Source organism: Mesoplodon mirus (genome assembly GCF_964341445.2).
Source record: "Mesoplodon mirus genome assembly, chromosome: 12".
In the NCBI taxonomy this organism is placed as follows: domain Eukaryota; kingdom Metazoa; phylum Chordata; class Mammalia; order Artiodactyla; family Ziphiidae; genus Mesoplodon; species Mesoplodon mirus.
In genome coordinates this window covers 33,497,416-33,521,095 of record NC_138988.1, presented here as the reverse complement: position 1 = coordinate 33,521,095, position 23,680 = coordinate 33,497,416, and the positions used below count along the sequence as shown (strand labels likewise).

Below are 23,680 nucleotides of genomic sequence, written 5' to 3'. Positions count from 1 at the left end.
GTTTTGGTTGTGCGCTGATTTTTTAAAAAATTTATCTCATCTAAACACTGGTGCTGTGGGGTTCTGGCTCCCCCACCTTGTCAACTCAGCAACTGCACTTGGGATCTGACCTGAGAAGAACAGATTCCAACTCTCCTGGTTACAGTTTGTCCCCACTGACCACTCCCTCCCTGCACAGTACTCCACATGGCCTACTCCCACCTCCCTGCAAGTCTTTGCTCACCTGTCCCTTTCTCAAGGAGGCATCCTGGGAATGCCCTATTCAAAATCACCCCCAGACACCTCACAGAACATCATCTTCATTTTTCTTCATAGCATTTATTGTCAATTAACATGCTATATACTTGATGTCTTTATTTTGTTTCTTATTTGTGTCCTCCACTAGAATACAAGTTCTCTCAGGGCAGGGATTTTTGTGTTTTGTTCCCTATGGTACCCCTAATGTCCAGAACAGTATCTGGCATATAGTAGATGCTCAGTAAAGATTTGCTGAATGAACTGCCCATTTTGTCCCATGACTACTCCCCTTAGAAGTCATAAAAATCTGCCTCTGCCTCTTGCTCTCTAAGTTTACCTACCATTTGTCCTAGAATAGTGATATTCTTTCCCAAATCTATGAGACTGGCATGTTATTAGAAACAAACTTAACACAAACAGTTGACATTTATGTAAAAATTTTAAAATGTCAACTACTTTGTAGAAGAGAGCTATTGCTTAATTCTCTAAAATCCTTAAAATACCCACAACTCCAATATTTCTACTTTGGGGCATTAATCTTAAGGAAAATAACAGAAAAAAAGATTTATATATTGAAATGTTCACCAAGTGTGATTATAAAAGTGAAAAACTAGAAACGATTGAAATCCCAACAATAGAAGAATGACAAAATTAATTATGGCAGTGATGGAAATCATAGAACCAAGATATATGTGTTTGAAGACTTTTAAGGACATTGGCAAATGCACACAATATCAAACATTTATAAAGCTAAAAAAGCTTTATTATGTAGTATGTCATGTCTTTGTTCAAATATGTATGTAGACAATGGAATGTAGGCAAGTATAAATCTTATACTTATTATATCTTATACTTACACTTATACTTATTTCTGAGTGGCAGGATTATGGGTGATTTTAGTTTTTATTTACATTTTCTAAGTTTCTATAATGAGAATACATTATTTTTACAATAAAACATTTATTTATATGCTTTCAACTATGAAAAGTATCATTTATATAATAAGGATGGTTACAAAATTAAGTCCTTATTACTTAAAAAAATTTTTTTTATTAGAGTATAGTTGCTTTACAGTGTTGTGTTAGTTTCTACTGTACAGCAAAGTGAATCAGCTATATATATACATATATCACCTCTTTTTTGGATTTCCTTCCCATTAGGTCACCACAGAGCACTGAGTACAGTTCCTTGTGCTATACAGTAGGTTCTCATTAGTTATCTATTTTGTACATAGTATCAATTGTGTATATAGTCCTTATTACTTTTTAATATAGTGCTACATTGAAAAAAAAAAAAAACAGTAAACATGGGGGATTCTGGAACTTTTACCTCTGCATGTGGCAGAGGGTAACAAAAGAAAGTGGCACTTCCCAAAAAGAATATGGAGTTGAGTAAGAGTAAAGAGAAATGTTAAATTCTGAGTTTGATAACTGTGTTTCTGTAATCAGGAGAGAGGAGGGTGAAAAATCCTTTTTCTGTTAATTACTTGAAAAAGCCAAAAAAGAAGAAATTCTGAAGCCAGGAAAGGGTAAACTCAGTCTGTACAACAATGCAGATCAATGACAAAATCAGCATGATTTAATCACAATTATTCAAGGGGTAGTATGAAGCAAAAAAGGGGCAGGGGAAGGACTTTTCTTTCATTTTGGAATTCAGCATCAGGAAGACACAAGGGCAGGAAGTCGGATCTTTTTTCAATTCAATTGAAATGATAAGGTGAAGACAACCTGAAAGGACTTTTAATTATATGATGAGAGGAAGGAAAGGAGGGAGAGAGAGAAAGAGACCAGGAGGAACCTGTTTTTGTATGTTAAATGATGAAGAAGAAACTGGAAAACTAAAGGAAAAAAGGCTTTCAAGCAGGTATCTTGAGAATGAAACACAAAGGCTCCAAGAGGCAAATGTCAACATTTCATGCGGGAAAGCAGAAAATGAAACACACTTGATCAAGCCCACAGCCCTTTCTCCCCTTGGCAGTGGGTGATGCCTGGTGATGCAGGAAGAGATAAATCGCCCTCCCCAGCCTGCACATGTGACCCCGGGGTCACGGCAGGAGCTGGCTGGGGGCAGCAGGAGAGGCTGGGAGTGGTGCTCAGGGTCACAGAATAAAGCCTGCTTTTTATGCTCCTTTTTAGCCCCAGGTCAGGGGGGCTATGACCTAAGAGGTGTAGCACCAACTTGGGGACATCTGTTGGGAAGACCATGAAAGAGTTTTAGAATGAGACCCCTCACTAGTCGTGGCATCTTTGCCTAGTTCCTGGACCATAGTTTCCTCATCTCCAAAATGGGATTAATAACAACTGGTTTTCAGAGCTGTTATGAGAATTAAATGAGATAATATATTTAAAATTCCTAGCCCAGTGCTGGGTATACAGTAAGAGCTCAAAAACTGTTAGCTCTTCCTACTCTAAAATGTGAGTAGAAAAACTATGATGAATAGCAAGAATGCTGCACACATTACACCCACACTTGATTCCTCTTAAAGCAATGTCAGTCTAAGGTCCCCCCAAAATCTACACAGCATAACCGCTGGATCCCTCCCTCCCCAAAATACAATGGCTCCCTGGAGGCTAACATCTTGGAAACTCTCCCCCATATACACTATCTGAATGTTCTTGGAGGCAGTAATGAACAGGTTAAAGCTGAGGGGATTTCAAACATGTCTAATCCAATAAGAGGCTTGGTAAAACATGCGTTATCACTTAAAGAATAACTGTTTAAAAATAGAGCGCAGATGTGAAATTTGAATTAAAAAAAGAGAAAGCACGTGAGAGATCTTCTTGGCATTTGTATACTCTTCTCTGTTTTGGTCACCTTCAGCTAAGCCTGGTTATTCTGAGGTACTGTGCCAACGGCCAGATACTGCAGGGGGTGCTTCAAATGACTGAAACAAAGCTGGCAAATCACTCTGAAACTTACAAGTCAGACCCGTCTCCCCCTTTATGTATTTCTAAAAGTGAGGGAATGCAGTGGTAAAGTTGGTCTTTTCAAGTTTTTCTACTTAAAAAGGTATACTCCAAAGCAAAGAGCAAGTTTTTCTAAGAGTAGCAATACTTACACTAGGATCCTTGAAAACTTAAGAAAGTATCATGGTTGGATAGTCATTTGTCACAAAAGATAGGCTACGGATTGTCAATTACAACATCCATAGGAATGCCTATTTCTGCAGGAAGTATTCCCTGCCCCCTCTAGCAAGCAAAGACTTTTGCACATTGGTAACACTTCTGCACCAAAAAATAGCAGTTTGCTCTATCATCTGTTTCATGAGCTAATATCTGCCTTATAGATGGTAGAGATGATAAAAAAACCCAAGGCTCAAGGACGAAGTCAGTATCAACATCTCCTTCTATAGCCCAAGAGTGCCCCACACAGCCCCACCAAAGGTGCTCCATGAATGTTTAGGGAAGGGATCTAAAATGGTTTAATTAATTAATTTATTTATTAACTGGTTTTTAAAACATGGCTTCCTTCAAATGAGAGACTCAGAAAAGTGGTCCATCAGAGTCCGCCTGATGCTTTGGGAAGGTGCATTTCTAACAGGGATTTGAGAAACATATGGAATCACAGAGAAAACACTTTGCCTCCACAATCTTTGAGTGCTAGTTTGTGTTGTAACTGGCAAACCAAATGGATTCCCTGAGTATTGGGATTGAGGCACCAGCTGCCTAGAGTAAGAAATGTCTCCAGGCTAAGAGAGCAGAGTAGTATCCTGGCCAATCACTTGGACACTAAGAGTATACTGTTTTCAGTAACACCAAGAGTTCAGGTTTTACCTCTGTGAGGATGCCCTGCTCTTGGCCTGCCGAGGAGTGATCTAAGTATTTCTTTTTTAGAAAGGGGTTCTCTAGAACATACTGTAAAGACCCTTGGCACTGAAGTCAATGATAAATAGAGATGTGGCTAGATTCTACCAGTGGGTCATGAACAGCTTAACCCAAAGTGAGTCTACAGTGAAAACCAATGCATTTGCATTCCAGCAATTTGATGTGGGGCAAGTCTGTGATGCATTACAATGCTGGGATCAAATCAAGCTTTTCTGGCACTCATCCAACCACAACATGAGGCTATGGGAACCCTATTGCATGAAGTTCCTTCACTGCTGTTCAATTGTGTTCACCTCCTAAACCATAAAGGGTAATTAAAAGTCATCTGCATACCATGTAATGGAAGTGTAAATGGGGAGCACAACCAGGTGTGGCCCCAAGTAGAGGGGGAAAGAAATGCCTGGTCAACCATCCCACTCAGGTGCTTCCTGCTTTCCTTGACAGGATGGTTCTACCTCTGCTGAGATCCAATTTTGGCTAGAATCTCATCCTTACAACCAGCTCTCCTGAATAATTCCCAGGGCAGAGTCTGCCTTCTCCCACTCTTGGCCATACCTGTTTGGCTAATTCTTAGAGACAATCCTATGATGGTCTGGACACAATAGGGGAGGGGGAGACATACCCAAATCAGTTATACTGTGCAGACCTGGCATAGCCTCCAGAATGTTAACCTGGACATAGGACTTCTCTGCAAGCTCTGGGGGAAAACACAGAGAATCAGTGGACTAGTCTTAATGCCTTCCTGTTCCCAACTGACCAGTGGGTAACCAAAAGCAATGCCAGAACTGGTAGGAAGGGGAAAAGAAAACCAAGCACAATTTATCTCTGATCACAAAAGTATTCTAACTAGTTCTGAGAAATAAGCTGGTTCTAATTTCAACTAAACAATAGTGTCTGGCCCTCATTTTAAACAGGCATTTTCATCAAGGATGTACATTTCACTACTTCAGCACACAAGGGAGCGTTTGGGAATAAGGCTTAGGGGGTAAGATTTAGTTTTAAGCTTCCTTCAAAACCCTTTAGCAGCAGGAAAATCCAATGATTTCAGAATTAATTATTTTGATGTCAGTCCTTTCTTCAAGGGTGGAGGAAAAGAGTTGGGGGGATTGGATCTAAGACAGAGAAGAAGGAAAGATGATAAATTTTAATAATACTTTTTAGAACTACCATCCCTAGAGAAAGAACAAGAAAATTAAAAAAAAAAAAAACCCTTAACTAATTCCCAACTGAGTCCCTCTCCCAATATTGCAAAAATCTAGAAGGAAGATTTTTTTAAGAAGAGGTAGAATAAAAGTGTCAGGGGTGTGTGCTTGTGAAGAAATGGAATTGGGAAGAACACAAAAATTGGATAGACTTATATGTCTACTACCAAACTATGATTAATCCTTTATCGTCTTGTAAGCAACAAGTAACAGAAAGTTAATTTGTACTGCTCTCTTACCTTTATACAGCGCTCAGCCTAGAATCAACTCAGATGTCAACACCTGAAGAGAGTCATAAAGATTCTTTTGTTGTTAAGCATAGTTGGAATTTCTGAACTGATTTCATATCATCTTCTCTGGCTCTCTTGATAGGTGTTTAATGGGAGTTTAGGTATTTCTAGGCAAATTAATTTATAAGACACTCAAACGTTTTCAGAAAAGAAATGGTGGGACTCCCTTTATAACTGCAAGTAATCTCTGCCACATCTGGAAACTCAGTGGCATTTAATTCAAGAAGAACCTCCAAAATTGGAAGGGATATGAACTAGAATACAGCAAAGAGACTGGAAGGAAAGGTTCAAAATGGACACCGTTGCAAATAATTCTAGTATGGTAAAAGTCATCTCTGCAAAGTGTCTCTTGCAACGTGGCAAGAAAGAACATAGCACCAATTTTGTGGTCATGATTCAGCAAGCAGCTCTCCATGTCTTCTACCAAATCCTATAAGTTGGTGGTGGCTTTCTGGAATATTAGGGTCAGAAGAATTATGAGGCTAAGTCTTGTCTAATGTAATGATTGATCAAAGAAGTCTCTTCTTTTAATAAGCTGCCCTGGCAATTCACTCACTCACTCATTTATTTATACAGTCAACTAATATTTGCTGAATGCCTACCATGTGCTAGCAATTGTGTTAGGCCTGGAGACAAATGGTCAGCAGAAAAAAAGTCATGAGGCCACATTCTCAGTCCTCATGGAGTTCATTAACTAGCATGACAGATAGTTTCTATTCAAGTAACCACCAAAACAAATGCAAAATTGCATCTGTTCCAATGCAATTAAAAGATGTACATGTGCTACAAGAGTGCCAAATTGGGGATCTGACCCAGTTGAGAAAGTCCCAGAGGCCTCTCTGAAATAGTGATATTGGACTGAGATTGAATTGAACCAGTAGGTGTTAACTAAGTGAGGAAAAGAGGGAAATGTGTTCCAGGCAAAGGGAATGGCATATACAAGGCAGAGAGCACGTTGGCTTGAATTTTTCTTTATCCCACCAGCAAGGGAAGTCAGGGAAGATTTTTCAGCAGTGAGAGCCAGAGAGTGATGAGCCTTTCATGAGACATCTTTAGAAGAGATCATGCTTCTGCCCACTGAGGTTTGAGAACTTCTGGCCTGGCCTGGACTCTGGCTGCAGTTCTCCAAGGTATAGCCACCACCCTGAGCAGGCCAATGGCATGGAGGTGGTCACTACTGTCCACCTGCCTACCTCCTCATAGCAAGGAAAGGGCAGGATTTGGACTCCAATGATATGTTACTGAGACTGCCAGAAAGTCAGGGAGGGCGTTCTGTCAAAGGGCCCTGTTCCTATTCTATTTGAAAATCTCAATAGCCATAACAAGCAAATTCTGGCATTAGTTCTCTGTGGCTCCAATTGAGTGCCAATGCTTTTTATTTTTTTAAATATTTATTTATTTATTTATTTAACATCTCTATTGGAGTATAATTGCTTTACAATGGTGTGTTAGTTGCTGGTGTATAACAAAGTGAATCAGCTATACATATACATATATCCCCATATCTCCTCCCTCTTGCATCTCCCTCACACCCACCAATGCTTTTAAAAAAAATGCAAGCTAAGCGCTGGGACTTCTTCAAGGCTGGAGCCAGGGGATTTGGAGGGTGGGCTCAATTACAGCAACCTTAAACAGGGCACTCTGAGTGGTACTGGAGGGAGTCCTCCCTGTTCTGACACTGCATGGTTGGTGTATTCTGCTTCCTAACTTTGGATAATTTCTGCTCCAGAATATACCACTCTTAGCAGATCCTGCACAGCCTACCCCAGCCCATTACTGCTGTGATGGTTCACCTTCTTATTCACTCCAGCCTCACTGCCCTCCCTGCTATTCCCAAACACACCAGGACTCTCTTGCCTTAGGGTTTTGCACGGGCTGTTCCCTCTGCCAGAACATCCTTCCCCTAAATATCCACAGAGCTCACTTTCTCACCTCCTTCAAATTTTGCTCACGGCTTCTTCCCAGTGAGGCCCATCCTGTCTACCCTATTTTACAGTGTCATCAGCCCCTCAGTCCTACCCTGGATTCCTGTTGTTGTTATGCTGGTCTATATTTTTCTTTTTTCTATAACTTACTTATTATGTTTATGGTTTATTACCTTTCTCTCTACCCCCTCTAATTTAACAAGGTCCATGAGGAAGGGATTGTGGATACTGTGTGTAAAATATCTGTTGTGGATGAATCCCCAGCACCTGTCAGAGAGCCTGGCACATGGTAGGTATGCAATATGTTGGGTAGTTGGGTGATTATGAGGACAAAATGAGATAACGTTTGTAAACCTATGTATATATAAAACACTTGGTATAGACCTGGCTTATGGAAGTCATGTAATCATTCACACAATAAATATTTATCGAGTGCCCATTATGTGCTTGGCAAAGTGCAATAGCTATGGGGATTGTTGAATGAGCTACTCGAGTTCAGTCACCGGGAATGATGTGGGCAGAGAGACCTGTATGAGATGAGCTCAAAAGGCAGCCTGAAGAGGGTAACACCTCTCATGAGCCCATCTGCCTCAAAATCCTTGCAGAACATTGGGCAGGTGAACACCCAGACCTATGACCTTCCCCTCCCATTAGCCTGGGTGCCTAAAAGAGCTCTGCTCTCCCAAATCAGACATGCAGGTGATGACCACTGAGGTCTGGGACTCACCCTCCTGGGGATGTCCTCTCTGATGGACGTCCATGTGGGCTGCATACACAAACCAAACAAACTTAATAAATGTTGGGGGCCTGTTCAATGCAGGCAGGGAACTAGGGTCTAGAACTCCTAACATGTCTGCCCCCCACTCCCCAAGTGCTTGGGCTTTAGGGGTGGGGGGAGCGGGAAGGCTTTAGTGTCAACAACTGTCTGCTCTTTCTCCCACAGTTCAACAGTATGTTCTCAACAAGCTGCGACTCCAAGGCATGTGAAAAACAGCCAAGATGAAACTGAAATTAAAATCAAACTATCTCTGAGGGCTGGTGGTGATAAAATCAATTAGAGGTAGCAGTAGTAGTAGTAGTAATAGCAGCTCACACATATATAGCACGTTGGTGTGCCAGGCGTGTGCCAATCACTTTGTATACATTACACCTCACAAACAACCCTTTGAATTAAGTTATTAGCCCAATTTACAGATGAGGAAACTGAGGCTCAGTATTTTGCTCGTGATCACTCAGCTAACAAGTGCTAGAAACAAAATTCAACCTAAGCAGTGCAACTCCAGATGGCATCTACAAAATCCATTTAAGGTGTGTGGCAAAAAAATCTGTTTAAGTATCATGGTATGTCCAGCTATGAAGCCTGAGCAGGGCACCCAACCTCTCTGGACCTCTGGTTCCTTCTCTATAAGAGCATCAGCCCTTCTGCTTTGGTGGGAGTCGATGAGTTAATGTACGTAAAGCCCTTTGACCCATACCTGGCACATGCTGAGAGCTCAGAAGTATTAGTAGTTGTTGATGTGATCAAACATCCTAAGATCAAGAGCTCTAGGCAGAACCTACTCTTTGTGAGTGGCTGGAGAACATTCTTAAATGGGTTTTTGGCATCTACTTCAGGTATACAAAGATAAGGGGCCCTCACAATTTCTGGAATACCCATCTGCTTGCAACTCTGAATTACTTTCTGAACATGGTGGGGTATGTGTGGACGCAGGTGGGCTATACAAAACCTGAGCTCTATCACTTACAAGCTGTGTGTGTTGAGCTGGTTATTCCACACTCTGAGTCTCAGCTATGGCCCCTAAAAGAGGAGGTAATCTTGACACTCACATCACAGGGCTGCTGTGAGGACTGTGGGACAAAATCCCCCAGGGACACTGGATTCACATTCTGGCACAAAGTAAACCCTCAGTAAAAAAGGGCATGCTTTTATAAGCAAATTACTCATTATTTTTAGAATCATTATCATTTACAACAAGGATACGTAAATTCACATTCTTTCTTGCTCTGTGGCCAGTAGGGTGTGGGGAAGAATTTCAAACCTAAGTCATGGAAAGAAGCCCATTCTCCTCCTTTGCTGCCTCTTTTTCCACAACAGCCCTTCAGACCCTGCTTTAGCCCAGGCGGGAGACTAACTCTGCATGGCTGGGGTTTCCTAAATGTGCCCCATGATACCAAAAACCAAGCCTGTCGTGAATAATGAAGGCTTTGTACAGCTTCCCAGGAGCAAATTGAAGGGCTACACTCAATCCTTCCTGGAATCCAGGAGTGCATTTTCATGATGCTGAGAAAGAAAAAAAGCAGCCTTAAAAAAAATTCCTTATTGGGAAGGGTAGAGGGAGATTTGGGGAGGAAAGTATCTAAGAGACAAAAAGAAAAATTTAATCCAATGTGCCTGACAGTAAGGCCTCTGGCATCTTGTCTTTACAGCACTGCCAGGCTATTTCAGAAGAGCTGTCCCTGTAGGGTGGCCATCAAAACTAGAACCACTGGCAAATACAAAATAATAAAATTGCATTATAAATCAAGATATAGTGCTATCATCTATGGTTCCAGACTTTATGGCCACTGAATACTGGAAATCATCAAAAGAGGTGAAGGTCAAGATGTGATGTAGGTCTTATGCACCCCCATCCCCAATGATGGGGGAGAGTATCTCCTTAGCAGCTGACTGACCTGAGACCTTTGGATCATGCATGCATCGTAGCTGGACCCGTGGTACTTGGCCGTAATATCTGGGCTGTAGCCAGCATCACAAGTGCATGGTATATTCGAGCTCGGGGGCTGTTTCCTAGGTCTATAAACCTGTGGGAGAAAGCTACAATGGTTAGGTGCAGGAGAAGGGGGCACAGGGTGCACAGGGAAGGAATTAAGAGAAAGCAAAGAAGGAGCCCCGACTTGACTTTCTGTGGCCCAGTGGGTGGAAAAACCAGTGTAGAAGATGCACAGCCCCAAACAAAGAGGTCAGATGTAAGCGGCCCCCGACCCCTGGGGCCAGCACTAGCAAGGCATGCTGCTCTGCGGAATGACCCCAATGTCTGGCAGTGACTGGTACCTTCCCTCTGCAGGAGAGGGCACCCAGGCGTGGCAGTGCTCGCTCTCGTGCTCGCTCTCTTTCTCTCTCTCTCTCTCACAGCAAGGCAGCCCCATGAGAACAAGACTCTGGTTCAGAGCCAAAGGATGGCTTTTCCTTCCTGAGGAGGGAAAAAGTTGTCCCAGTTGTGAGGGGAGAGAGCTTTTCCTTTCGGGCTTCCTTTCCAGTTACCTTGCACACTGTGCTCAGCCCAGATCTCCCCAGCAGGCAGAGAGCCAGTCCTGGGGGCTGAAATCAATATGGACACACTCCACATGGTACCATGTGTCATTCACAGGTGGCCCTAGATGTGGCAGCCACCTTGTGAAACCACAGACCATTGAGCCATTATCTGCTGAGTGGGTTTCATAATGAAGCTAGAATCCAGCTGAATATCTTTAACTATTGATTCCAAAAGCCCTCAAGTTAGATATGGAGGAGCAATAATGCCTGAAGATTTCAGGGATGACTTTGCAATATGCTTCAGGCATATATATTTCCATTTAAGTCACTACTAGAAAACCCTCCAGAAAGCAAAGAACTTTCTGCACAAGTTAGGATTTTGTCTCTTCTTCCTTTTCCCTCAGAAGAAGTATAGTGGCCTAGAGAGGAGGGAAAAACAGGTTAACGGGGTAAACAGGTAATAGAAAAATATTTGACTAAATAATGGCTGAGGAGGTCTCCAAGCATAGCGGGTGGGAAAGAGTCCTTGGCCGGAAAATCCTGGGAAATAGGTGAAGAATCAAAGTTGGAAGAATGGTGAGAAAGAAATCGAAAGAACTGGATGACAGGAGTTATTATTGGGCCCAGAAAGTGAGCAAGACAGAAGGTAACAAGTCCAATGGGAAAGAAGGTGCCCAGAATTTAACTAGTACTTTTTAGGATTTAGTCAGAAGTCATAGAAAGTCCACTGGAAGGAAGAGAGCTGAGAGCTATTTCTGGGGAGATGATGCTAATACAAAAGAAAGGAAAACAGCACTGGTTGCAAACCACACAAGCCCAGGCACATGCACAAAAACACAGAAAAGCAATAAAATGTTGTTCCAGCAACAACTTGGGCCATTTCACTCCTACCTGGTTTTAGCTGCGTGACCCTGCAGGATGGATGGCAAAATGAAGAGTAGCTAAACCCAGAGAAAGCATCCAAAACCCCAAACCCAGAAAAACACACCATTCGTGCAAAAGGCCCCACCTGCTGCTTTAACTGATGCACAAGTCGATCTTTTTCCCTCTTGAGGGCCATCACTTCTTCCTGTGTCTTTTTCTTTTTGGAGGCAGACAGTTCCAGCAAGGCAATGTTTGCATCTTTTTCACTGATTGCTGCAAGCAGTGCTTCCTGTCTGGTAAAATAAAGATTATTGTGATGATTTTTATAAAGTGAAAAAAAATCAGCATTTATAGTTGAAATGAACCATGAAGTGTTGCCTCATGGGGAGGACCTATGGATAGTGTTTAAGAAAAACTACCTCCTTGACTCTCAGAATGTACAAAGTAGTTTGGGTCAGAATCCCTGAGACCAACACACTGTGTCCTCTGAAACACACATCTTTTGATGGTTTCACAGACACAGCTGCATATGAGAAATGGAGGGAGTCAATCTGCCCATTCCTTTCTAAGACAACTACCCATTTATCCATCCAGTCATTCAACCATTCATCCATCTGTCAATCCTTCCATCCAGCTAGCCAGCCAGCCATCTGCCAGGTAAGGTTCTAGGTACCCCAAGACGACTCAACAAAATTGGGCAGCAACTTCAATATCAAGTATTATTTTTATCATGCAAGGTTTTCTTCGGAAGAAAGGCATGCAGAGATATTTACTAGGGTCTCCTTTAAATTTTCAACAAAATTAGTAATGCTCCCATGCCATTCCACCAAAAACCACTCTCATTTCTCAGTCTTCCTTATCTCAGTAATTACTGCACCATCCACTAAGCAGCCCAGGCCCCCTAATTAGAAGTCGTCCTTCATTCCCTTCCTATAAACTTCTCCCAAGCACCAGTAACCACTGGTGTAGCTCTGGTAACCACTGGCTGCCCTGGTACAGAGACCAAAGTAGTCTTTAAAAACAATATAAATCCAGATTCCACCATTCTGTTGGATGAAAAGTCCATTCCATCACCCATTAAACTTCAAATTCAGACCCTTTACTGATGCCTGCAACTCGTTACACCAACTGGCCCTGAGCACCTCCCTGAGGTCATCTTGTTCCTTTCCTCCCTCCTCAATCACCAGCCTCTAGTACATTTCGTTCCTGATCTCTTTTCTAGTCCCTGAAAATGTTACACTTGTTCTCACCTCATAAGCTTTGCCTCTGCCATTCCCTCTGACTGGAATGCCTTTGCCACAAATGGCACCCTTCATGTCTCAGCTCAGAAAAATCCTCTCTAGCCACTATCCCTAGCAGTGTCTTCCCAGCTTCCACCTTGTACCCAAGCCACTGGCCTGTCTCATTACACTGGTTTTTCATGGAACTCTTTACTATTTGAAAGGATCTTAAGATACTTATTGTTTGTTTGTTTTCTAGACTTGACACTCCATGAATTGGAACCTCATTTGTCTTGTGCACCACCAATTCTCCAGCTTCTAGAAGAGCATTAAGCATAAAGCAGATGTCAAAAATATTTCTTCAAACCTAGGGGCAAGATGGGAATAAAGATGCAGACCTACTAGAGAATGGACTTGAGGATACGGGGAGGGGGAAGGGTAAGCGGGGACAAAGTGAGAGAGTGGCATGGACATATATACACTACCAAACGTAAAATAGATAGCTAGTGGGAAGCAGCCGCATAGCACAGGGAGATCAGCTCGGTGCTTTGTGACCCCCTAGAGGGGTGGGATAGGGAGGGTGGGAGGGAGGGAGACGCAAGAGGGAAGAGATATGGGAACATATGTATATGTATAACTGATTCACTTTGTTATAAAGCAGAAACTAACACACCATTGTATAGCAATTATACTCCAATAAAGATGTTAAAAAATGTTTCTTCAAGAAATAAGTAAGTTCCCTTTATACTTTCTAAAAACTGTGGAAGACACCACTGGATAACTCTTCCTGTCACTTAAAAAAATTACAATGCTTTGACTGCTGTTTAATCACTGATCATTGCTCACTCAGAAAAGTATTACAGTTTCTTGCTCCCATTTTACAGTGCAATTTTCTGTCAACATCTGTCACAAATTTTAACCTGGAATTTTCTGAGACCATTATTGACTAAGAAATGGCTCTCCTGCTATGTTTCATTTAGTCCTCTTTTCCTCTGAGGAGGACTTGTCTCAACCATTTGTGTTACTTCAGCAATATTCTAGATAATTTAGAAGACCCTAGAGACCCAGGAAAGCCTCCATATTGGGTACTTTCTTGCACACAAGTCCTAGGACTAAAACCTGGTCATGATGCTGTTTTGCCTTTCTTTAATCCCCATCACCAGACCAGGCCCTCTCCAGATGTTTGGACAAGATTGTCATTATTCGGATCTCAGATTTTTTCCCCTTTCCACTATAGGGATTTGTATGGACTTTTCTGGGCCCTGCTCATGCCAGGCAGTAGGAGCTTCTGTCTGAGGATCAGTCAGATGTGAGCAGCAGAAATGTCAGGAGATATCTCCACTTTCCAGAAGAAAACCAGTGCAGGCTGGACTACAAATAACAGCATTAATATTCAGCTTCACAGAGCCTGTCTTCCTCTGGATAACATCTTGAGACAACAGACATGTTGGCCATTCATAGCCACTGCGTACTTATACATAAGGCCAAGGTGAAGAGGCTGCATGGACTTCAAATCAGGGAGAACCCAATTGCTATCTACTCCAACTTAGCTACAACACACCCAAAGTGACTGCATTATTTTTTGCCACTCTGCCCCAAATAGAAATTTCCAAGTTTTTAAAATGGAAACAACCTAAAAGACCATTATTTGGAAAATTGGAAGTTGGTAGTACATTTTGCTGTATCCCAACGATTCACTCTTTACAGCTATATGCAGCCATTTAAAATGCTGATAAAAAAAAGCAATGATATATGAAAAGATTTATGTTTGTTGAGAGACTCCATGAGTCTCATATTTCTGGACATTTTATGAGCAAAGGTATTATCTTCTATTCTCACAGTTTTCCAAGGGTGTTTGTAGAGTAAATAGCCTTGGGAGATAGATGTAGTGTCTCCCTTAGGATCAAAGGGTAAACATGCTTACTGCCATGTACAATAGTGTCTCCCTCCAGAGCAAAAGGCAGACATGTTACTGCCCATTATAAAAGATTCAAGTTCCCTAAGCTCAGGGTTGCTCTCCTTTAATGAAACCCATTGCATATACAGCTATTCATCTGGCCCACCTGCCTTGCCTCCACGAGACTTGGGGAAAGGGGTATGGACATAAACATGCTGATGCTATTCTCTGCACCTTGAGCAATAAAGCCGTTGCCTCTGACCCAAAAGTCTCTGGTCTTCTGCCTGCGTCCATGAAACTGAGCCAGGCTAGCCTGTTAGCAATGCCAATAGGGAAAATCTCAGACCCTTCACAGTTTTTGACTTGCAAATGTACACACAATAATATCCCCCAAACATAAAACCATATGCATAGAAAAATAAAATGAGAGGGAAATGCACTAAAATGTTAAGAGTCATTATCTAATGGTGGTGGAATGGATAGGCTAGTTTTTACTCTTTTTCTCCTTATACCTTTCTGTGTTATCCTTCCCTCCCACAAAGTATCATAAGAGTAAACATTAAAAAATTGTAAATGAAGCTTTTCAGTCACCAAATAAACTGCAGGTACATGCTTCAAATACTTGGCATACCTGAAATTTCCTCATTTTCCCATCAAGGTATGTATGTTCTCTCTGTCCTTCTCATTCTTTACACACAGGTAGGTGCACACACACATTTTCACATACATACACATCTGGTACAATCCACATCATCTCCCACTTGGACAATTACAATAATCTCCTAACTAGGCTCCCTATATCCACTTTTATATTCCTATGTTCCATGACGTTTTTAAACCCATTTTCCTCTGCCAGGTCAAAATTCAGAATGAGATAGCTTTAGTAACTGTTAAAAGTCATCATCAACCTAAAGAATGACCCTTCTAAACTCCTTTTCTCCTACAATTCTATAACTTGGGCTCTTCATGTATTTAACATGCATTGCTCCTCTTATAATACCATCAAAAGTCCCAATAAATTAATTTAAAATTCCCAGTTTTCTCTTGATCAAAGAAAAACATTAATTCCTAATTCTCTATAGATATTGTCACTAAATATAGCCCCAAATCTAATTATTCTTAATTATTGAACCTCAAATATATTTAAAATCATTTTTTTTAAAGTGTGTTTAAAACCACTCATCGGGCTTCCCTTGTGGCGCAGTGGTTGAGAATCTGCCTGCCAATGCAGGGGACACGGGTTTGAGCCCTGGTCTGGGAGGATCCCACATGCCGCGGAGCAACTAGCCCCGTGAGCCACAATTACTGAGCCTGCGCATCTGGAGCCTGTGCTCCACAACAAGAGAGTCCGTGATAGTGAGAGGCCCGCGCACAGTGATGAGGAGTGGCCCCCACTTGCCGCAACTAGAGAAAGCCCTTGCACAGAAATGAGGAGCCAACACAACCATAAATAAATAAATAAATTAAATTAAATTAAATTAAAAAAAATAAATAAAAAAATAAATAAAACCACTCATCAATACTCATATCCATACAAAATAACAATTTTGTTCTTTGTAACCTTCTCCTTATTGCTTGTTTTTTTGTTTGTTTGCTTTTGGCTAACAAATCTGTTTTATAAGTACTGGTATTATATAATGACAGAACTGAATAAAATTAGTGTAACAAGGATTACACATATTTGGAAACCCTCATTTAAATACTGGTCTTAAACTAAATGATAATTTCTTCTAAAATACCTTGATTGAAATCTACATTCCAGTAATTCCAGTCTACTTAAATCAAAGAGTAATTGGCAGAAGATTTTTTTAAAGTATATAAAACTAGAGAAATATGAACATTTCACACTTTAGGATATCTGAAGAGATGTTCTGAATATGTTAAGGTTATATCTAGCCATTACCTATTTGTACAGGGAAGCCAGGCAAAGCAAATTCTTAATTCTAGGTTGACAGAGCCATTACATTTGTGTTTTTTTTTTAAGCAAAAATCTTTACAAAATGAGTTTAAAATAACTTTTTATTAATCTGATACTTTTTAACAAATAGTTTAAATCATTATGAGCTAATTCTGCACGGTTATGGATTTTCATTAACCTTACTTTGAAAGTCAGGAGGGTTTTTTTTGAGGGTGAGGGATACTAAGCATAAGTTTTTTCTGAGAATAAGTTCATCTGCTAGCCCTACATTAGCTTCTAAACTTTTACAATTTCCATAAGCCAATGAGTTGATATATCTTAAAGCACTTAATAACAAACACTTCACTGTTTTTAGAAAATAGCAGACATTGAAATAAACTAGGACGCTTAAATTAAATGTTTCTGGGGTTTTTTTTTTTGACTCAGCCTTTCAAAACTGAGAAAACTGAAGTATTTGCAGCTCTGCAAAGCCTCCTTTACATCTACATCTTTTTAAAAAAGGCTCAAGTATAAAGAGTATATACACTTGGCTATAAATTGGAAACACAAAGAAAAATCCTCATTAATTTCTTCATCAAGTAAGCCACCTTTTAGATTCAAGGCCAGATTTACATTGCTTCAGAAATTGTCACTGTCTCATCAAACTGAAGAAAGTTTCTATAAGCCTGAAGTCACTTTCAGCACTTAATCTGTCCATTTTGCTTATTCACAGACAACATAAAAAGGAACATATATACTCATCTTTAGATAGTTACTGGGGTTAAGTATATGCCAAAAGCTTGCAGAATTATCTTTAGAACACTGCAATGCTGCAGTATACAATTACTAAGGTAATCTGTCTATGCCCCAAAACGTAACTTAAAATATGAAAAGGAAGCCCAAATACGCTAGAAAGGAAGATAAGATAATGCAAAGAGAAATAAATCTATAAGAGTCTGCTGAATGCCAAGCTAAGAAAGTGGACCATAGACAGCATTTTATCAAAGTGCAGCCTAAACAAACGTCAAGGGGAATAATTTCTTTAACAAATATGGGCAACAATGGAGGAAAAAAGGGGGGGATTCTGTGCCCCTGCATGCATTTAGTCAGGGTTAACAATGGATAAAAATATGTGCAAGAACACATTTAATAACCCTAAGCTGTCATTCAGTTTGTAGGAGGTAGTTAAGATACAGCTAATAAAACACCAAAAAAATGGTTTTAGCCACCCTGAAAAAAATCCTCAAGGGAATAAAACAAAACAGGACTGAAGGGCATCTCCTGCCAAGATAAATGCCTTCTTTCGAGAGTTGCCTGTGGCTAGCCTTCACAAAGAGAGTTCCAGAATCCTCTGATGGTAATACATCCCTACGTCACTTATCACAGTCAATTTAAAAGGGAGCTTTATAAACATTTCTATTTCACTCCCTGTTGCTGTCATTCTATTAATGATGACTTGAGCTCTGACAGAGGGTCTAAAATTAATTTTAGGAGTTGTAAATGAGGCGGGCCAATTAGGAACTGTCATAAATTAGATTGGGGGAGAAGCATTAACACAGTTTTTCCTGTGGGCTCTTGCTTTAGTTAGCTGACCCATCTTTAGGAACACATTCAATTACAAAAGCAGATGCTTAAAAAAGGCATTCCATTAAGAAACGTTTGGATAATTTCAAGGGAAAACCTATATTATGTATGGTGCTCAGCCCACAGTCATGTTCTAATCATAATGTGGGGGAAAAAATTCCGCTCAATCAACTTTTCCCAGTTAATTACTGTTTTCTTTCCCTCATGACCCTGAATCCTCAACCGTAAGTTCAGTAGGAGGTGACTTAAGACAGACGGTGACGAAAGACCCTGTTCAAAACAGCCTCTCTCTTACCCCTGGCATGAGGGTGGGTGAGGTTTGCTATGATCAACCCTGGAGATAGATGCTCATTTGCCTAAATTTTAAAAGCTGTATTTTCAAACGGCATCTTGAGAAAGAAAAGGCTTTTGTTTGTTTTGTTTTGTTTTTCGGTACGCGGGCCTCTCACCGTTGTGGCCTCTCCCGTTGCGGAGCACAGGCTCCGGACGCACAGGCTCAGCGGCCATGGCTCACGGGCCCAGCCGCTCCGCGGCATGTGGGATCCTCCCGGACCGGGGCACGAACCCGTGTCCCCTGCATCAGCAGGCGGACTCTCAACCACTGCACCACCAGGGAAGCCCAAGAAAAGGCTTTTGATATCAATTAATATCAACACTACCCACCAGTAGAATGATGTATTGTGTATACAGAAGGCCCACGCAGAAAGTGAAGCAGCTTGCATGAGGTGGGCCCACAGGGTGAGATATATTTGAACAATATGAGTTTCAGCAAGGACAAAGAACAGACCAGATTTGTAAAGGCTGCGTTTTGGCAGCCCAGACTCCTCAATGTGGTTTGCTCTCTGTCGCCCACCTAAAACTGACCTCAAGAAATCGTTTACTCCAATTACAGAGAATTTTGTCTTTGAAACTTAATAGCACACGACTTAAGGGACCATGAGTCTTGTGGAAGTTCTTTGCTCCGTGCACCGGCTTCTACCCCACTACTCTCTCAGGGCACGACCCAGGGAGGCAGCTGGCTCCTCCCTGAGCTCCTCCAAGTGCAACCAGTCCAGGAAGCTCTAAAGAGCCAACATCATGTGCTTCAGGATGCAAAGATGTCGGCACCTCTTGGCATCCTGCTACAAAGGGGTATTGGTGAGTCTGAGGCCAGCTGATTTTCCCGTGTGGAAAAGGCCTGAGGCCAAAGGAGGCTGAGTGCCAGGAAGAGGTACTGCCCTCATCCTAAATCGCTTTCTCCATTCCCAGCCCTTTGGAGATTGATAAAAAGTCAATAAGGGATGGGGGGGGACCTCTGTCCAGGTCCTGGCAAGGACATGTATGAAGTATTATTGACTACTGTGTGCCTGATCCAGAGAGAGAGAGAGAGAAGGAGAGAGGGAAAAAAGAAGAAAATACTTCTTTTGATTACCTTGGTCTATTTTGAGTTTTTAAAACTTACCCATACAAATAAAATATCACTGAAGTCCTTTAGAAGAGAAGATACTTACTGCCTTAGTTTTGGAATTGAATATACCTGGGTTTGAATCTCAGCAATATCTTTTGTTTCTGTGCCCCTGCACAAGTTACTTTATGCATCTGAAACTTCAATTTCCTCATAATGAACTAAGAAGGATAACAGTAACTCTCTCAGACTGTTGTAAGAATTAAACATGATGACGCAAGTAGAGATTCTGTCCAGTGTCGGACAGGACCACACAAATGTTAGCAGTTACTTATTAGTACATAATATGGACACCACCAAATGTAAAGACTCAAAGGTTTTGCATTAATTTCTACTGGGGTCCTCTTTGTAGAAAACATATCTAAATATGCCAATGGGTCTCTTATTTTCAAGACAGACTCTCAGAGAAGCCTCTGAAATTGGTTTCTGTTAAGCTGCCCATTTGACTTTCATGAGGTGATGTTTGTTTTGCAAACAAACTTAAGGAGAAAATAGAGCTTGAATGTAGAGAAGAATATGTCCATCATAGAAGAGCTGCATCCAAGACCAGCCCGGTCTGACTGTTCAATATCATCCCATATGAACTGATAGGAAAGGCCACACAAAGGTGGGCAAGATGTGATTCATGCAGTGTGAGAAATGGAAAAGTGTTCTGAAAAGTGATCTTTTAAAGGGCAAGGTCAAGTGCAAAATCTAACCAAAGTCAAACAACTTCAAAACAACAACAACAAATTCTTTCATTAAAGAAAAGACCAAAACTTTAAAAAAAAACTGGTAAATTTGGAAGGCAGTGAGGGCAAGTGAAATGAAAGGGCTCCCTGACCCAATGTAATGTAATGTCAATGTAATGTTCTATGATGCTCATTCATTCTTGTTATTCCCATTCAGTGATGAGAAGGCTTCTATGTTGAGCATTTAACTCTGCCAAGGTAGCTTTCTATATAAAATACACCCAACTAGACTCCCTGGAAAGGTTATTGATGACTGATAATAAGAAAACTAAATACATCTGGACTTCACTGTGGGCCAGAGCTTTGCCAGCATCTACCTAAACTAAACCTATTGTCCATGGATGATCAGTTACTGTCAAGAGACTTGCCTCATCACATTAACTTTTTGGTTGACTTCAAGGCTTGGCCCCCAAGGCAACTGATCAATTATTTTTTTCTTATTGGTAAGACGTATATGTGTGTATGCATATGTGTATTATGTAACTATCCCAAAAGACAGTACATTTTAATTTTCCCTCTACTCTATATTTAAGGCTACTGAGATTTGTTAGTCTTTGCACAGAGCAGCAAATCGCCCTCCCATATCTTGAACTACATACTTCCCTTCTTAATTTGAAATTTTTGTGTTAAGTCAAACCTCCCTTTGTTTATGTTTACATGGAATAGAATATCCCCATAGGCTATACTATAATGAAAAACAAAGCAGATTGTCATGTCATTGCTCTAAGAGGGATATAAGCGGAAGGAGGCACATTCCAGAATTTCGTTAATGCAACATTTGAAGAAAATCGAATTAAGGTTCTGTGGAGCAGATCTTTGTAGACAGAAATACAAAAAAATTGAATTTGTTGGAAGCAGCTTCTTTGAGAGACCTCCTATTCATGGGAAGGAAAAAGGCAGTTGTGCTCCTGCGTTGGGAGAAGGAAACATAGAGTGATATGTTTACGTGTGCTGTGGATGACTGTAGCGGCCAGGTAAAAAGCAGGCTTCTAGGAGGGGCAGGAAGGTGATACGTGATAAAAAGAAGGGCTAAACAGATTCCCATCAACTTGAATCTGTTCTCCCTTGCTGTGCCTGCCACGGAACTGAACAACAATTCAGGATAACCAATAGGAGTTTTCCTTCGGAAAGCTGATGACTTTTAAAGCATCCTCAAAGATGAAATTCGGCACGTAAATCTCTTTGAGAAGTCTGGATTTTAGGTCTGCCATCTCGTGGCCATTGCAATAAATTCTACCCTTTTCCACTTTTTTTCCAAAGTAGTTACATCTTTATAATCTATACTCTAAAGAGATATCACAAAGGGTGCTTATTTCTTAAAAAATGAACTTTAGCCATAGGAGAGCTCTGCAATGCAGAGGGAGCATTTCACGTTCTAATCCTCTTTCCACTCACATTTTTCATTCCTTGATGAAAGCCTAGAATCAAATTATCACTTATTATCAAATAATCATTCCATATGGGATTCGGCCTGCTGAGAAGTCAATTAAGAGGTGATAGGTACGTTTTAGATACCTTTTTTTTTTTTTAAAGAGGTAACTTAATTGACACATAGTTGCCCACAAATGAAAGTCTCAGCATTTCTGTCCTTGCCATAGATTTGCTAAGAGAACATATAGAATAAAATAGATTGTAAATCCAGCGGGGCTTTGTACCTAAAAATTAGGAGGATGTGTCTTTCTGGAAATAACTTAAAAGTCCAAATGACAGAGATTAAAAATACACACTGCAACATAGTGAGGGGAAGAAGTGAGACCAAATTCATCACAGTTCTATGCTGGCAAGAAATGGCTAAAATGCCTCCATGAAAACAGACTGAACCTGTCTAAAGGACACTCACTAACCACTTGTTGAATGTGTCAATGGGAGAGAAAGCAAATGCACAGGGCTGTTTTCTTGGTAAGGCTTCACCAATGTACCATAACCTATAGACTAAAAAGAGATGCAAGAACATATCCAAAGACGATAAATTCATTTCAGAGCCCAAATTAAAGAAGTATAGAACTATAAACACACACACACCTAAACTATTGCATTGCTAAGCAAATGATTTAAAAAATATGTAGAACAAAGAGCAGCAAAAATCAGCTAGTGAGTTCAAAAATAATGAGAATTTATATCTGTTAGTTTCCTGAAATTTCTGTATTCATGAATACAATATGTGGGACACTACTAGGGCTCCTTCTCAGAGGGTGAGGGAACATGAAACCAGACAGCGGATGAGGAATGAAAGAGTCTGGTAAACTACCTGAAAGCACTCCACATCTGGAAAGAATCGTGGGGGAAACCAGCCCAAGACACAATGGTATAGAAAGCGGTCTCAGATTTACAGTATGGGTGGCCCTGTGGCTCATGGAAGTGAAATTTCCACTCTGGGAGGAGTGATCACTAGAGGCAGGAACATTTATGATGTGAAATTATCAAGTCCAAGCAGAAGCAACTGAAATGAACGTGTTCCTCTGGGGTGGCTGTTTACTGGTCACACAAGGAAGAATAAACCAACCAGATGATCAGAGCCCAGTTCTTCAGTCCCTTCAACATGACTGCCCACTGCACACCAGGTAGCAGAGATGAAAGGACAAACAAAACAGGCACAACCCCTGCTTCCTTAGAGCTTGCCACACAGCAGATCCCAGAGACTCTCTATCCACATAGTCATGAGATGAGCTGACCCTGCAATGATGCCACAAAACACAAGGAAATACCCTTCGACTTCCATTAGGAACAAATACCAGATCATCAGCAGTACCATGCAAAGAAGATATCCATGAATCCTTTTTACCAATTTGAAGGCTGGGAATAGGAATCCACGTGGCACCTCCACCCACGTGTATCAAATACTGGGATAACTGATTCAAAAGCTCCCTCCCATCCGGTCCTCTTCATTCTCAGTATCCAGTGCAATCCAGCTACAATCCAGAAGCTCAAAAACAAACAAATAAATAGAAACACAAAATTTTATATTTATAGCTATTAGACTGAATGATATGAAGTGTTTTTGTAGGTCAGAAGAAGTCAAATATCAGAAATTTCATGTAGTTCAACCTAATAGTTTTCTTCCATAATAAAAGCAGCTTTACTGCTTTCTTTGTTTGCTTGTTTATAATAGGTGCCCATTTTCATTCTTTATCACTTTCTACTCTCAAAGATTTAAAAGGTTGAGGCATTTCCCTCTCCGCAATATCCAACTCTTTTTTTTTGCTGTTAAGGTAGTTTTTATTTATTTATTTTTAAACATCTTTATTGGAGAAGAATTGCTTTACAATGTGTGTTAGTTTCTGCTGTATAACAAAGTGAATCAGCTATATGTAT

The 23,680-nt window shown here is 40.8% G+C and overlaps 1 protein-coding gene across 9 annotated transcripts in view; it reads right to left on the bottom strand.

The window, feature by feature from the left end:
• The window catches only part of ERC2 (ELKS/RAB6-interacting/CAST family member 2), a 968,268-nt gene that overhangs the window by 231,260 nt on the left and 713,328 nt on the right, over positions 1-23,680 (bottom strand). For 8 of the 9 annotated variants that reach the window (XR_014295433.1, XR_014295434.1, XR_014295435.1 and 5 more), the window contains 2 exons: positions 11,741-11,888; positions 10,152-10,280 (listed from right to left, as the gene is read on the bottom strand). Coding sequence is in view for 6 of the 9 variants with exons in the window: in XM_082637445.1 (XP_082493571.1) it covers positions 10,152-10,280; positions 11,741-11,888 (277 nt within the window). In the remaining 3 variants the exon portion in view is untranslated. The remainder of the gene's footprint in view (positions 1-10,151; positions 10,281-11,740; positions 11,889-23,680) is intronic. The other variant, XM_082637446.1, reaches the window with a different exon arrangement.